Source organism: Trichomonas vaginalis, chromosome III, assembly GCF_026262505.1.
Source record: "Trichomonas vaginalis G3 chromosome III, whole genome shotgun sequence".
NCBI classification, from domain to species: Eukaryota; Parabasalia; order Trichomonadida; family Trichomonadidae; genus Trichomonas; species Trichomonas vaginalis.
In genome coordinates, this window is record NC_067205.1 from 17,242,353 (window position 1) to 17,259,565 (window position 17,213).

Sequence of the window (17,213 nt, forward strand, 5' to 3'; positions counted from 1 at the left end):
CTTTGACAATAAGATATCCCAAGCATCTAACATCTTCATTCCAACTTGTACAACTTTTATTTTCTTAAGTTTCTGTCTACATTCTTGTTCAGACACTATTGTTGCTCTTGGTTTGTTAAAGACAACATCCCATTCTTTCATGACATAACATTCTGGGGCAGAGTCGACATAAATGACTAAACGTTTCAAATTCTCGACTGCTTTGTTATAGTCTCGAAATGGACACATATTTCTGAATGTTTGGAAGTCATAAAAATCTGAAACATCTATTCTGTACATTTTTAAAAAAAAAAAAAAAATATTTTTTTTTATTCTTGACTTTGTTGTTGCATTTTGTTGCATTTGTTGTTCTTGAGCTATTTGTTGTTGAAGTTGTTCTTGTAGTACAATACTTTCACCAGTTGCATCTTCCAATTCGAAACTTTCTGCCGTCATTGACAAATACATAGGACATAAAAGTTTTTACAGGAACAAAGTTTGCGTCGACTAATGTCAACGTTATGTTTGCAAAGTGTTTGAGTTTACTAAAGCTGAAAACTCTGCATTCGAATGAACAATAGGCAAACCAGCAGAGAAAGTGTTGTTTATACGCATGAGTATCTTTTGGTCATAGTAGTTTCTGTCGACATTCGAATAGCACTTTGAACCTAAGTTTGAAACAATATATAAAATAGGTGTACTTAAAGTCAATGGAATAGATAGACCTTGTATGACACCTTTTCCTGTTATAGGAAACTGTTGGTAGTAAAAACCAGATATAAGTTTTGTATTATAGCTCATATCGTTTATAGTAAACTCAGTCGGACATCCAAACATAATGAAACCTGCTCTAGTTGCAGCACATGTTACATCCGTCCTTAAAGTATTAAATAAGTCAACAAAACCTGTTGGTGGTATATCTGAGTAAGTATCTTCAAAGAAGTATTTTTTACCATTCACAACAACAAAGTCTTCTGGTGTCAAAAGAGCAAAACAGGCTTTAGTCGTCATCGTGTTTAAGGTCAGTTTACATATCGTCCTTGAGGACTTTGTAAGTTTGTTGTTATAGAATTATATGACTCAGGGTTTTTAGTCGTAATAGTATAAACCACTATGTCTTCTGCCATTTACTTAGCAAGTAAATTTTAATGAAATGTTGTGGTCGTCAAATATTTTTATGACGTCTGGGAAACTATATTTTAAGTTCAACGTTTCACCTCCTTTCATAACGTATATCTTGTCAATGACATTGTATGAAACACCACAGCAAGCAATGTCGGGTTCTATTTCTTTGATGTTTATATCGTCTGCCTCTGTCAAAAGTTTCAATAGTTCTTTCAAAACTTCATGAGGTGCAATGACATATGAGTTCACTTTTACAGGGTTGTGTTCGACCAAGTTTAACATTATACCCAAAGCTTGACAAATCTTCTCCTGAGTTTTAAGTTTGTCTTTAAGTTGTTGGTAGTCGTTTCGAATATCTGCAACAGAACTTAAGTCTCTGCTAACTTCAGGGTATGTTGGTTGTTCTTTTACAGGAACTATTGCTATACCATCTTCGTCTTCGTATGGTTTCTCCACTTCAACATCTCTTTCTTTGACATTGACAACAACACTTTGACTGTTTGTTTGAGTTGGTGAATTTAACTTCACATCTGCCACCGCCATTAAACCTTTTGAAACACTTACGCTTCTATTTTTCGGAAATGACATTTTACTTAGAATAAAAAGATGGACGTATTTGAGTATCTCTTCGAATTGAAGCAAAACAAAGTTTACACACACAAACAATACAAGTTCATTGACAGAGTAGTTCTTTACACAACAATGGAAAATGTTATAGAATAGGCAGTCTTTGCTGAACCAAAATATTTTCATAAAGCAAAGAAGTTGGTATAACCGAGATGGTGAAAGTTCTTGAAGCAGACAAAATATAACAACAAAACTGACCGATATTTCTAAAGGTAAGTTTATAATACAATATTATATCAAAACTGGCGTACTTCAATATTTGACGGAGAGAAGTCAGTTCAAGAACAACTTACTGACTGCTGCCAAATCTGCTCGATGGAAGCTGTCGTTATACCAATCTGAGGAGCCCCAGCAGGTTTCATCGAACGAATCTTCAAAGAGCATCTTCCGTGAAAAGTGCTATTGGTTTTGTAAACTTCTTTGCTTTCAATTCATCTGGACCGTCTCTGTCACCAGTATATTGTATTTGAACTGTACCAACAGTTGAAATACCACCCATAAAGTCTTCTGAGTCAGCAAATGGAATGCCAAGCCAAAAGTTTGAACGGTCTCCATTTGTATATTGAGTTTTTTGACTTCCTGTATGAGTCCATACTTTCACATATGGCATAATAGAATTTGCATTTCAGGGTTAATGGTTTGTTGTGAAGTTGTTGTTAAAGTTCATAGCATCTAATGTCAAGTTGTAACCTCATATCCTCAACTGTAGAATATTCTTCTCTTGGATAATATTTGCCATCTATGTTTATATGGTATTTAATACAGGGTTGTAGAAGCAAGAATAGTCATTTATAGTTCGTCTGAACAGTACAAACATAGTATCTGCATGTTTCATTGCAGTTGTTAAAGCAATATCTTGTTCTTGCACCTGGGTCAGCACTTTGGTTTCCAACTTCACCTGCAAAGTCTTTGACAGATATTTGGTGTATAGGGAACATAAGTGGAACTGCAATATATTTGGCAGCTAAAGCATTTGAAATATCTGGGTCCAACATATAGACTGCAAGTCTGCTTTCTATTCTCTTGCATTCAAACTTTTCGCATGTGAACTTAACTGGGTCCCAAGCATCTCCAGCAGCATTGAAATAATAGTTTACTTCAGTGTTGAGGTTTGAGAACAAAGTCTAAGTCAACTTTGTTTTTGCAAAAGTCGGCGATATGACATTTTATTTGTTCCCACTACTTCTGTAAGAGTGAATGGGTCTTGTGTTGGTGCAATGACTAAGTTATTTTTGCTTGGAGTAAGTTCGATAGAAATTTTTCCTGCCCAGTTTGGCAAGTATCTTAAAAACCTGAAGATGAGGAAAGATGACAAAGGAACTCTAAGTTTCAGTTTTACTTTGTTACTGCTGCTGCAGTTTGTCCAGAAAGGTTAACATAAACTCCTGGAACGTTAGGGTCAAGTCTTCTTATTTTCTCAATAGTTGCATACTGGTCTGTTTGTTCTCTAGCTTGTGGTTGTACTGAGTTTCTCAAAGCGAACCATTCATAGTTTGCCCATGTTACTGTTTGAACTAAGTCAGAGTTAGAATATATCTTATATCCCATGAAACTTCTGGAGCATATTGGTATCCGACATAGAAAATTCCATTGCAACCTTTCTTGTCAGACAACTTGGCAGAAGGTTTTATTTCAATGTCTTGTTCCACGTATAAGAATGAGTTGTCAATAGAAATTATATGAAACCTGTCGCAAGCAATATCTACTGTTGTTGAAGAACCTTCTCCAAACTCACCTACATTTCCATAAGAAACAGCAGTTGTATATTCGTAAGTTCCAGGAACTATTTCTGACCTTCTAATGGCATTGTCGCATTCGTTATACCATTCGGAAACATTTCCATTCATAGCATCCAAAACTGTTGCGTTATATTCTGAGCGGCGTACATTTCATATGAGTAAAAATATAGAATAGTTGGATTTATATGTCATAATAGAACCCACGTGGACCAAGCTTTACTTTCTTCCTGACTGAGTTTTTAACTCTTCTTTTTCCTTCATTGCCCTCTGCTTCAAGTTGTTGCATCTTTGCCTCATGTTCACCTAGTATGTTGTAAATTTCCCATGTCCTTTTTGCCTTTGGGCTCTGGTCGCCCATCTCAGGTAACCTATATCCTAGAAAGAGTTTGTCATAGTTTGTATTTGAGTCTTTGCGTATTGTTTGCATGACTCTGTCCTGAGTTTCGCGGTTCAAGCTCTTCAAACAGTGCCTGTCCATATGGAATAGCTCGTTTCCAAATATATGTTTTTTGTAGCCATTCTGGTTTTCTTTCCATGTTACCAATTATATCTTTTGTGAATGGGAAAGCTTTTACCCAATCTTTCAGTCTTGCGTCGTTTATTTCTGTAGTTGGTTTTATTTTGTCAAGGAACATGTTTTTCAATACTAACATTTCATTTGGTACTGTCCATTTGAGTTTTCTTAAATATTCATCCCTTCTCGGTTCATTGTCTGCAAAGTAAGTTTTTATGACATTTTGTAAACTTTCGTTTGCAAGGTCATGTACAATAGGTTCTCTTCCTTCTCCCCTCCCTAACTTTCTTTCTAACTCTTCACCAAATATACCATCTCTATGGTTCTGTGTAGTTCTTTGAGATAAATGTTCTAGAACGTCAGGTGTTATATTTTCCATCAGCCATGTTCATTTCATACTGGTCCAAAATATCTGCATTTTCATATCTTTCAATGGCATTAAAGCCGCGCTTAAAATACCAGCTATCTTGTTCACCATTGACTTCCATTGCGTCTACAACTTCTTGGAATTGTGGTTGTAAGTTTTATGAACCACCTATCCGGGTTAGCTTTATGACCCCATCTCATTGTAGTTCCATCGTCTGCAGAAACAAAAGTAGGTTTGTTTCCATCTTGGTTAGGTTCTGAATGAACTTTAAACAATGTTTCATTTCTATATGTTTTTCTTGAAATTTAACCTTTTATTTTCACCGAGTTCATCGAAGATTGAACGTTAAATGCTCGTAAGTAAAAAGGGTTGTTGTATTTGTGTACATTTCTTTCAGTACTTTTCATTCTATGCTGAATATTTTCATCTGGTGTTGGAGTCTTTTGTATGTCGGCAAACATTTTTCGATATTCTTCTACTATGTCAGCCGAATCTTTCTTAGACTCTTGAAAGATTCCATATTCACCTCATGCTCTTGTTGAGGGTCAAGATTTTTCGGCTGTTCCAAATCTTCATCTAGTTCTGTGAAGTTAGTTTCCAAAGGAAGGACTTGTTCGTTTCCTTCAGGCTCTTCTAGCTGTTGTTGCTGAACTATTTCTTCCATGTCTGGTTGTATCTGAAACTTCTTCCTGTGGAGTTTCTTGTACCTCATCTGCTGGCATTTCATATATTCCGAGACCGTTTTCAACAATTTCCCTATCTACGTCATCCGCATCATAAGCTTTTGTTCTTTCGTTCCGTCTCTATTTTTTACGCGTTTCATGACGAAAGTTGAATTGTCATTTAGCTCTGACATCAAATATCTCGGAGTAAATGTCATTCCATGTCATTTGGATGATATGCTATTAATCATATCCCTTAGCGAGCTTGTATTTTCCAGTTTGAGATTATATCCGTTTTGGTGCTGAGCCATAAAGCTAAATAGGTTCGGGTCAGTATTTCCATCCTTGAACTTTCCAATAGCTTCTTTATATCTGTCACTAAAGTCAACAGTATCTGGGAAACCACACTCTTCTTTAAGCATTTTTAAGAATTCTTGGTTTCCTTGTTCTCTACTTCTTTTATGTCCTTGCTCTGTTTGTGGTTGCTGTGCTGGTTGTGGAGGTGGTTGTGCTGGATTTTGAACTGTTGGTTGTTGTGTTGGTTGTTGTTGTTGTTGTGCAGGGTTTTGAACTGTTGGTTGTTGTGTTGGTTTTGGTGCATGCCTGTGTCTATGTCCATGTGACGATGTAAATGTTTTAGGTAGTCCTGGTGCAGGTGCTTCTCTTGGAGGGTTTGGTGGTATATAAATTCCACCAGCTGGCACATATGTTCCATCTGCAGCGTAATGTCCTACTGACTTTTCGTTTTTAAGAAAGCATTTACTAGGTCTGTTTTGGTCTGTTGTAACTCTTTTTCTTGACTTTTCACAACAGTTGCTCTAACGGCGTCATAGGCACTTTGAACTGCCTGTCTCGTTGCTGCATCTGTTATTTTCGTCATATTTTGTGCTACTTCTCTTAACTCGTTGTCGAAACCTTCAGACTCAGTTTCTTCCAGATGAGAAGTCGTTCACTTGTTTCACCTTACTATGAAGAGCTTCGAAGCGTTCTTAAAGTCAGCATTTGTTTAAAGCTTCATTGAACTATCTTCATCCGCTGTATTTTTGTCCTTATTGACCTATGAGTTTGGGCTGCTTTAGCGTTGGCTTGGGCATTCTAACCAGTCATTGTTAGCTTTTTATATACTCTGCGCTTTTCATTGCCTTTTGCATGGCTGCGTCGTTATTTTACTTTTGTGCTAAGTTTTCATACTGTACGGTTGGTTTTGCAACTGTAAAAGTTTTTCTGCCTTTACATTTGCTTCAACTTCTTTTTTATACTCATCGCTATCCATATATGTCTTCAGGGCTTTTTGTTTTATCTCTTCACTTTCAGTACTTTATATTGAGTAGTATGGTTTTCAAATTTACAACATCTTGTTCCATTTTGCTACTTCTGCTGCTTTTTCTGACACTTTTTCGCATATTCCTCTGTACTTAGTTCTTTCAGTTGTTCTTCTTTCTTCTTTTTCTCTACGTTTAACTCATTGAGTTTCTTTGTGTGTCTGTCATATTCTAGTTTCTTTTCGTTTTCACTTATTTGTTTCTGTATGTCTATGTTTGACTTTTTGACATCTGTTATTTGATTTTTGAGTGAACTCAAATTCATTTGACTTTGAGGGTTATAGGCTGTCTCGTCGCAGCTCCACCATAGCCTGCCATTTTCGCTAAAAGTGCCGCTCTTAAACCTCCACTCTGTGCACCAACAACTCGGTTTAAAAGCATAGGATTGCTTGACATTTGTTGCAACATAGTGGGTTATTCAGCATTTGTTGTTCAACTGTTGTTGGTGTCAGTCTTACTATTGGATGTTTCAATGCTCTCTTCCTCTTACGTATATTCTTACGTAGCTTACGTGGCATTTTAAGTGAAGTTAAAAAGCGGTTTTTGACAGATGTTTATATGACACTTTTTGTTCAGCACAAAAAACTACTCGGTCAAAGTGTTGTCAGTTTTGTAAAATAACCGTCCTATCTCATTCTATAAGGGGAAAAGGCTTCTCAAAGTACTTCCTTGGAACGCCTGTAACTTTTCCTGTAGCGACGATAGACCCTTACTTGTCGGACAAAGTTATACTATTTTGAGTGCTCTACAAAAAAGTCAACGGCGACGACTCTCAAAAACCGTTGTGTAAAAAGTTTTACCGTTGGACAAAAAAGTATGTATAGAAAACAAAAAACGTTTATAGTTCATTCAATATTTGAGATGGAACGGTTTGCCAACGGAGACCTTTCAATAAAATAAAAAAATAGAGGGGGTTACCGTTGACGAAAACGGTTTATTTTAAACTTTTCTATGAGTAGTCCGAAAAAAACAGTTTTATTTTTGTCTAATGGAAGCCAACATTAACAATTCTCAACCGCTAACCAAAGCCAAAGCCCCACAACCTCCAAGAACTGGCACAGCTGTTAGAATAACCGCCAAAAAGTCTAACAGCGAATTAAGAGAAATTCTTCAACAAATTTGCTCTAAATATCTCAAAGACGCCGAAGAAAACACACAACCAGACGCTATATACAATACTCAGTTCTGTGAAGTTCTGAACAAAGCAATTGCTAGTTCAATTGAACTTACTAAGACAATTCCAAGTCCAATTGAGCTTAGCGATGTCTTAGTTCAGTATTTTCCAACATTTACTAAGCTCATAATGTTGAGAACTTTATACCAAGTTCGTCAAAATCTTCCTCGTTACATGCAACGGTCATTCGACAAGAGAATTGCCGAATTCCAAGTCTTTAGTTACGGATATGACCAAGATGAATACACTGACGAGTTCGGAGACAACTGTACAAAATGGTTTGAATGCTATACGACAACACAATTTGAATTCGACTTTCTCGAATTCAACGCAGCAACCATTCATATCATTGCTCTTTACCTTTCCGAACAACAACAAGACCTCGCAGATGGAGATGTTGTTACTGTCGTCATGGAAACTCCTGAACAATTCGGAAAAAAGAAGTCTCTAATTGCCAAATTTGTTCCAGGACATCAGCTTTTCCAACGCACAGAAGTCTTCTGTATTCCTGGAACTAAGTTCTTTGTCAAGAGCGAACTCAAAGAAAGATATAATGTGTCATTCAATTACACATTATATAATGTTTTCGACCCAGAAGAAGGCTTCTTCCCAGAAGCAATGGAGGAAGAAGAAGAGGAGGAGGAAATACAAAACTCTATCCAAGAAGAGTCCTCCGAATTCACACCAGAAGACTAACAATTTTCCGAATAAAAACTTCATTTATACTAAACATCTTCGGGGCTAGAAGGGGCGCAGCCCCTGGAAGCCCCACTTCCTTTTTTTTTTTTTTTTTTTTTTTTTTTTTTTAACTTATCTCAAAATATGGATAAAATAATATCAAATCATTAATTTTACAAACAGTTTTTTTTTGAATGTGTTGCCAAAAATGAGATATATCTTTTGATGCATTAATATCCTGATATGATCAACATGAAATACAATAATTTGATAGTTTTCCAATAGATTAAACACCTACAATAAAAATTTTAGTCCAGGTAATGATACATAACAAAATTTTTCCCAGTCAATAAATTTGATCCATGCTGGAAAGACTTTCTTTGAATGAGATTTTTTCTTATAAGTTAAGGGTGCACTTACCACTTTCTGACATTCGCTCAATTTTTTTGACACACATGCTTTATATCCTAATTTTCTATGATATAAAGTTAAAATTTTTAATCGAGGGAAAAAGTTATTTTAATTCATTACCTAGTACCTCATATGACTGTTATACTTTTTTGTTATTAAAATAAAGATATGTTGAAATTATGAGGGCATGTCAGAAAGTGGTAAGTGCAGCCTTAATATAATCCTAAACAGATATTTATCTTCTTCGAATGTAATATTGTGGATTAACACAAATACTATCCCTTGCTGTTTTTATATAATCAAAGTTAAATGTTGTGCTGCCAATCTCTCTCTTTTTATTATTATAAGCCTTAATATTGATCGAATGCTTGCCATACTTAAATTCGTTGGGAAATTGCAGGATAAAATCAAAATTTTGAAGGGGATCTTCTCTCGCAGAAGGATTAATTAACACTATTTTAGGTAGATTACTATATTCACTAAAATAAGCAGTCATCTTTACTGCATCATCATTGTTTATCAAATCTATTTTTCCTACGATAGCAATACTTTGATTGTTGTAGTACCAATCTGTAATTGATATTGTTGCCGAATTTCGATATGTAAAAGTAGAATTTGAAGTTCTTGACTCATTTCCATCTTTAGAAATGATTTTAACATTTAATGCATGTTCTTCAAAAGATAAATCACCAGGAATTGTAATACTTGTCGATATTACTGATGGTTTATTATTTAAATTTTTTGCTTGATGATTAGGGTTATTTTGATTGTCATCAATCTAAATAATAACATCAACATTTGTATCAACATCGCTCCAATATACATTCATTGATATTTCAATTGTTGTATCAACACCTTTAACCATTGGATTATTCGTAATTCTCAGGTTTTGTATGAATATATAGTTTTTCTTGAAATCCGTGCAATTTACTAATTTGATGTGTGATAATTCTAAAGATAAAGAATTTGTTGTTGAAATATTTACCTGTGCACCATTTTCGGTTTTAGATGTATAGTATTGGCTAAAATAACATTGTGAAATGGTTATTTGACTATTGCCATTTGCATATACAATATATCGAGTGTTTTCGGAAAAAGTGGAGTTATAAATTATGATACTTTTGCAAAAATCAAAACTAAAAATAAATCGTATTATACTATATGATTGAGTATTGATTTTTTTCATATTGAGATGATGAAATTTTCCAGTATTCGAATAATGATAAAAGGCATATATTGAAGATAAATTGCTGAATGTTGAAAAAGAAATAAATAATTCATTAAACCAACATTCAAGAAATGAATAATAAGTATTTGCATAAATATTAGAAATATTTGCGTTTTTGAGTAGGAATTCTCGATAATTGGATTTAATGAATGGACATTTAGCTGATGAATCTGAAAATGAAGTATCAATAAAAATATTTTGTGTATTTTCTGATGTTAAAAATAATGCATTTGACGAACTAATATTTCCTTCGGAATTTATTGAACAAACTTGATATAGCACAAAAGCACCTCCTTTTTGCTGGATAATTGTATTGAGTTCTTGGATAAAATTTGATTTGAATAGCGATCTATAAATGAGCATTTTATGATTTGCTGAGTAAATAATTTTTGATGTGAAGCTTGAAAAAATAACATCGTGGATGAAACAATTTTCATTATAGTTCCAAATGTTTTGACTTTCGGTTACATGAATGGGATCATCACTGATATCGAAAAATTTACTCCATACATCATCAACATAAGCAATTTTATGCAAGTTATTATTAGTTATAAATGGTGAGACAAACCCTTGCATTTTATTGCATTTTGCGCAAAAAAATCTTTTAATAACTGAATAATTTGTGAAATAACCTTGAAAGCTAATTACATAACTCATGTTAATTTCATTGCTGAATGCTATTAACAATGAAATTATGGCTAATGCCAACAGAACGTGACTTACTGGTGAAATTCTGGTCAAACTTTTAAGTGGCAAGTTCTGCCAAGAAATTCATAAATGAAATAAAAACGAAGTTTATTAACAAATCTATCAAATGAGGACTAAAACAATCCGAAATCTTTAGGTAGGTGCAAAAAGTGCCAAGGATTTTTTTTGATCCAAGGAATTCTATAAAATTTGCATCTGATTTTTTTTTGATATTTTTGCCAGCAATTTGAATATAGCTGACCATGTTTTGAACACATTCCTTGGACAGATTTTCATACTTGGACCTTTTAGTATACGGTAGCATATTTATGAAATATAGAATATTTTCAATGCCTACAATATATGTTATGAGAAAAATCTTGGTGTTGTGATATTTTGACTACTGCAATGCTGACTTTAATAATTGTTTAAAAATAGTATTGAACAGAGTCAACACTTATTATTGGGGATGGAAAATTATGTGTAAATAAATTCATATATTGAAAATCATATTTATTATAATAACATAACAATGAATGGATGAATTAAAAATTGAGATGTTATACATTTCATATTTTTGAATGAACATAATTCTTCACAGTTTTTGATGCATCGTCTTGGAAGTTTACTCTTTTCAATTAGTTCAAAAAGAAATGTTTTGTTTCTGTTCTCAATCTGGCAGCCACATGAAAGTTGATCACAATCTTTGAATGCATCTTGCCCAATGATCTTTACGCAAATAGGAATATTAATCATCTTTAGATTTCGACATCCTTCAAAAGCATTTTGTGATATCTGTTGGACACTGTTGCTTGGAATCATAATACTGAGAAGATTTATGCAGCTCATGAATGCACCTTCACCAATGTTTGTTGTAGTTCCAGGAAGTGAAAAGAACTTAACATCTGATGCAGGTGGGAACAAAATAAGCGATGATAATGCGCTATCAAAAAGAGCACCCGTAATAACTTTATAATTCTTACTATTACAAGAAATATTGGAAATGCTGAAACAATTCCTAAAGGAACCAGCACCAATGAAATTAAGTTTACAATCAGATGGAATTATTAATGTTGAAAGAGATTCACATGACATGAACGAATTTGAATTGATTCTTTGAAGTGACAATGGACAAGTAAATTCTTTTAATCCAGTATTACTGAAACAATATGAACCAAGCGTTGTAATATTTTGCGGAAGTTTGATTTCAGTTAGTAATAAATTATCACTGAAACAATTTTCTGTTATTTCAGTGAGATTGATACAGAAACTGATATCCACTTGTTGGAGATTACATTGTTTAAAACTACTATCTCCAATTGAAGAAATTTTATCATGGAATGTTACCTTTGATAGGGATGAACATCCAAAAAATGATGATTGATCAATAGTAGTCAATAAAGATGGGAGTTTGATATTAGTTAAACTAGAACATCCGGAAAAACAGCTCTTTGGGATCGATGTTAAAGGACTATCTTCCATTGACACTGATTTTAAATTTTTACAGTTTTCAAATGAACTTATTCCTATTGTATCACAAAAACTCAATGAAATAGATTCCAATTTACTACAATTAAAGAATGCACTGTCTTTAATTATAGTAAGTTGTGCAGGTAACTCAATAAATTTCATGTTTTGACAGTTATAAAATGCATTATTTTGAATAATTCGTAATTTAGAATCGGATGTAAAAATAACTTTTGCCAACAAATTTTTATTAGAGAAAGCTGATGCTTTTATTTCATTAACATTAGAATGAACAGAAATTTCTTTAGCTTCATTTCCTCCAATGTATTGAACTAATGTTGAATTGTCTTTTGTAAGAATGACATAATCTTGGTTTATATAAAAATTGGAGTTTTGTTTGAATACAAGATTTGTCGTAGTATCAAAAACTTTTCCATTCAAAGTATCTAAATTCTCAGGCAATACAACCTCTTTCAAGTTCGGACATTCAATAAAACAATTTTCATTTATAATTTTGAGAGTATCCGGTAAATCTATCGATGAAAGATTAGTTCGTTTGAAACAGTTTGATCTTAATGAAACAAGTTTATTTGGTAATTTAACGTATTTTAATGATGAACATAATGCAAAAGCAGAGCCTCCGATTGAAGAAACTGAATCAGGAATAATAACTTCAGAAAGTCTTGTGTCTTGAAATGCTAAATCACTAATCAAAGTCAAGTTAGTTGGAAAAGTCACAGAAGTAATTTTACACGAAGAGAATGATGCATATCCGATTGAATTTATTCCTTCTGGAATAGTGACTGGTCCTGATTTCTTCGGAGGATAACTGTGAACAGTCTTTGAACTTGCTTCAATCAATATTGAATTTTGAACATAAAAATATTGATTCAATCTATCCGCAGAAAGAGATTGAAGATTTGAATACTCAAGAAAAGCACTTGCAATATTGTTTACTTTAGCAGGAATATTAAATTCTGTTACTAACGTTGCGTGAAGGATCCATTTCCCAATACTTGTAATATTGCTATCAAATGGAATATCAATCTGAGATAATTTAGTGCATTTTAAAAAACAATTATTAGGAATATTTGTAACAGATGATGGAAATGTAAATCTTACTAAATTAGTCATTGAAAACACATTTTCTCCTAAAATCTTTAATGAATTTGGAAGATTAATGGAAGTTAATGAATAACAGAATTCAAAAGCATGAGATAAGATTTTTTCTAAATGAGTGCATGAACTGAGGTCAATAGATTCAAGGTTTGAACATAAATAAAAAGAATAGTTTTGTATTTCATAAAGCTGAGGTTCAGACTCAAAGTAAATATTCTTGATAGTAGATTTACAATTTTTGAAGGCATAATTACTTTGGGATTTACCTGAAATAAATTTGGTTTTTGAAGATATAGTAATTGTAACAATATTCGATGTAGTTGAATCAAGAGTTTCATAATTATTCGAGTATTGGCCATTACTGTCTACTATTTAGAGAGAATCTTAGCAATTCATAAAAAATAAAAGTTATCGTCAAGTAAAAAATCGATAGGTTATCAAAAAGTGAAAAATGTCATTTTTATTTTGTCGAGAATACAAAATACAACCAAAGAAATATAGCTTCGTGACAAATACGAAGATGATATCATTCCACATTGATTATTTTTACATTTGAAGAAATTTTTCTAAATTATGAGTATAAAAATTGGTTCGCTTTCAACAAACTTGGGAAGAATTCTTTCCAGAAACACCAGCGAATGAAAGTTTAAGTCAAAAATGCTATAGATTACTTTATGAGTCAACAAATTCTAACTTTTATATTTCAAAATGCCACTATTATTCATTTAACGGCAACGATGTGATTTATTTTGGTTCTGACTCTGAAATCTGTATTTTACTTGAAGATTCAAGTTTCTGTAATTGTAATTGTAGTAATGAATCTAATTCCTACCATGCCTCATTCAACAAACAGAAGCAATGCGGTAATTGCGTCCAAAATCGTATTATATATTTATTTTCTTCCTGTTTTAATCAGAGAGTTAATGATGAATCCACTAATTCAGTTTTACAAGTTTCTGTTACCAGATGCATAGATATTTATGATCAAACATTTGGAAAAATTCTATTTGAAAATTGTAACACATCATTAAATAATATAAATATGATAGAATTGGCAGCATTTATCGTTTCTAATTCACCCGCAAATATTCGATTCACTAATTTTCGGAATAATTCAAATCATATTAACCTTCTCAGTGAGCTATTTTTTCTTTCATTTATATTTTCTAATCCAAGATCGAAATACATTATTTCTCAATTAAACTTCGTATATAATCAGTGTGTTGCACCGATTGGCTTCTTCTGTCTCTCTTCATCTACCAATCAAGACATTAGCACAATATCAGAAAGCAATATATTTTTAAATAGTAAAAATACAATTGTTAGTATAAATGTAGAAGTATTAGTAATAAACTGTAATATGGATCAATATAATGATAGTGACAGAGTTCATTATCAAAATATTAATCAAACCATACCGAATTTACCTGTTCTAATAGTGAATTCATCATGTATTAAATATTTTTGCAACAAGTCTAAAGCATTCATAATTGCTTTCAAAAAATCTTCTTTCCTAATTTCCTCATTAATAACTAAAAAATGATATTAATTTTCGAATAGAAGATGAAAAATCATTAAAAAATGTTTAGTATTCAATTTAGCCATGGCATTTTTGAGTTATACTAATTGTATTCCTACAGTTTCTTCATCATCACTCCTGTGTTTTCTAATGTAAACAATTGTAATAACAATAACTATTGAAGTAACAATCAAAGCTGCAAAAACAATTCCAACAATACCGCCAGCGCCTAATCCTGATTTTCCTTCAGAATTATCTGCATTATCTTTATCATTTTTATCTCCATCATTATCATCATTATCATTCTTATGATCATTATCATCTCCATCATTCTTATGATCATTATCATCGTCATTACCACCTGATATTTGATTGATTAAAATAAGTTTTTCATTTTCAAAGAATGGATGATCTGGAGTATCAATGAATATATGAATATCATCCATGTAAATTGTGTCTTTGACACTTGAAATTCTAGCATATTCTAGTTCTTCATAATTAGAGTTAACATATGATAAATTATACTTAATACCATTAACTGTTAAGTTGAAGAATTTTTCAAACTTGATTTGTGTCCATTGATTTACTGTGTATTCAGCTATCTTTGTACCATATGGATAACTTATTTGTCCATTCTTGATGAAGACCCATGATTCCACTCCAAAATCGAGTATCGTGTCACAATTTTCATTTGGAAGGAAGTAAAATTCAATTTCTCCATGTCCTTCTTTAAATTTGCATGGAAGACTCAATGTAACATCACCAACCCATTTATGAGAATGTGTTCCTATATGTGCTTTTTCATCTGATATTGCCATTGTATTTCCATTTGTATAAAATATTGCTCGCTTCATGAAATTTGTTTGATCTCCTCTTTCAAATGATTCATCAACAATAAAAGGAACTCTTGGATATTGAACTAGATTTGGTGGATAAGTATATGATGCTGCTTTTTCTCTCCAATGATCATTTGCATCAACATCAATAACACCAAATGTTAAATTAAATTGTTCAAATCCAATTTTATCTAAAATTTCTTTTGAATCATCTGTAAAAGCAAAATTCCTTTGTTCTGGATTTACGAAATGTGGATTTCCAATTTCTGAATTAACATCAAATCCTTTTTCTTTCCATTCAGTAAAATTCTTATCTAAGAACTTAAAATCATTTGTTTCTGTACTATAGAATAAATTATTATCAAGATAATTCGTATCTCTTCCATTCAAGTAATTACCAAGATATGTCTTATTTCCTTTACCCATGTAAAAGATATTTCTACTTGCATTAATTGTCCATGTTTCACTATGAGCATTCTCACCATATGAAATGCCGAATTCTGCGAAAGCAAGTATATTATTTACCATAATATGATTCATACCATAATTCAAGTTTAACGCGTTATTATCAACATCATAAATTAAATTATTACTCCATATTGCACCACTACTTCCTGTATCTGCGTAAAGACCATTTCCGCAGTAATTATGTGTTCTTACATCATGAACACAATTATGACCTAAAATAACACCTTTTGGATGTCTTCCGAAGAAAACTCCTGCAATATCATCAACTTTCTTAAATCCAAGATGATGAATATGATTATTTTGAACTAATGTATGTCTAACCTTATCAACATCGTATTCATTATTATGTCCAAATTGAATTCCTGACGAAGCACCATTAGAAATATCACAATTTGTAACAAAAGTATAATCATTTTCTGCCCAATAATTAATAGCTTGTCCATCGTGACTTACTCTATGGCATGAATTAAAGATAGAATTATTAATTCCTGTATACAAACAACCGCCAAAACCTGCAGCAGTTTCACCAATATCTTCAAATAAACAATGATCAATTATAGAATTATTGGAAGCTTGGAAATAAACACCTGATTGACAATGTCTAAATACACAATTATATATTCTTAAATGATCAAAATTCATTCCACTAAAAGCATTCTTTGATGTGTAATAAAATGTCAAATTTTCAATTGTCAAATTTTGAACATGATTGAAAACAAAAATGTTTTCTGCAACAGAAACATAAGTTTCAACTTCACTTAGTTTATCTTCTTTTCTTGGATAATAATACAACTTCTTTGTTTCTTTATCTTGATAATATTCGCCTGGTTGTGTCAAAAAACATAAAGAATCTTCAAGATAATAATAATCTTCGGCTCGGATTCTTGAGAAATCAGAATAAAATTCTTTTTCAATGTTCTTGTTAAATTTAGTAATAACTAAGTTCTTTTCAACATCAATTCTTTCGATTGGCTCACTGTCACAATACCATGTATGGAAAACAACAAATTTTACTTAATGTAATTCTTCTTCTGTTAGTTTTTTCAATAAATCAATACAGTCTTTTTGAACTGTGAAGTATCTAATGATTAATGAATCGTTTGTTGTGTCATTTTCAAATTCATATCCTTTAAGTTGCGCTAATTCGTTTTCATTTGGTGATCTTGCAATATTTAAATATTTTTGGAAATTATTCCAATGGAAACCATGATCTTCTAACTTTTTGCCGCCATTTAAGATGACATTTTTACCTTTCTCACCATAAAAGTTAATTTTATGAATAATGTTTTTA

General features: G+C 32.3%; 4 protein-coding genes across 4 annotated transcripts, besides 2 other annotated features; 1 reads left to right on the forward strand and 3 right to left on the reverse strand.

Annotated features, from left to right (window-relative positions):
- Positions 1-8,315: part of a mobile genetic element that runs on past the window's edge.
- Positions 3,652-3,897, reverse strand: TVAGG3_0717790 (protein of unknown function, DUF4106 family; the record flags this gene model as incomplete). The annotated part of the gene is made up of 1 exon (XM_051244014.1): positions 3,652-3,897. The coding sequence occupies one exon, from the start codon at positions 3,895-3,897 to the stop codon at positions 3,652-3,654; it is 246 nt and encodes an 81-aa protein (XP_051090601.1).
- On the forward strand, positions 7,324-8,205 carry TVAGG3_0717800 (uncharacterized protein; the record flags this gene model as incomplete). Its single annotated transcript, XM_001310584.2, has 1 exon — positions 7,324-8,205. The coding sequence occupies one exon, from the start codon at positions 7,324-7,326 to the stop codon at positions 8,203-8,205; it is 882 nt and encodes a 293-aa protein (XP_001310585.2).
- A 276-nt stretch (positions 8,316-8,591) lies between the features above and the next one.
- Positions 8,592-8,813: a mobile genetic element.
- Positions 8,814-10,985: 2,172 nt separating this feature from the next.
- Positions 10,986-13,485, reverse strand: TVAGG3_0717820 (antigen BSP-related family; the record flags this gene model as incomplete). The annotated part of the gene is made up of 1 exon (XM_001310585.1): positions 11,030-13,114. One exon carries the CDS (start codon positions 13,112-13,114, stop codon positions 11,030-11,032), a length of 2,085 nt encoding a protein of 694 aa, XP_001310586.1.
- A 1,231-nt stretch (positions 13,486-14,716) lies between these two features.
- TVAGG3_0717830 (secreted protein-related family) lies at positions 14,717-16,564 on the reverse strand (the record flags this gene model as incomplete). Its single annotated transcript, XM_001310586.1, has 1 exon — positions 14,717-16,564. The coding sequence occupies one exon, from the start codon at positions 16,562-16,564 to the stop codon at positions 14,717-14,719; it is 1,848 nt and encodes a 615-aa protein (XP_001310587.1).
- Between the last annotated feature and the right edge of the window lie 649 nt (positions 16,565-17,213).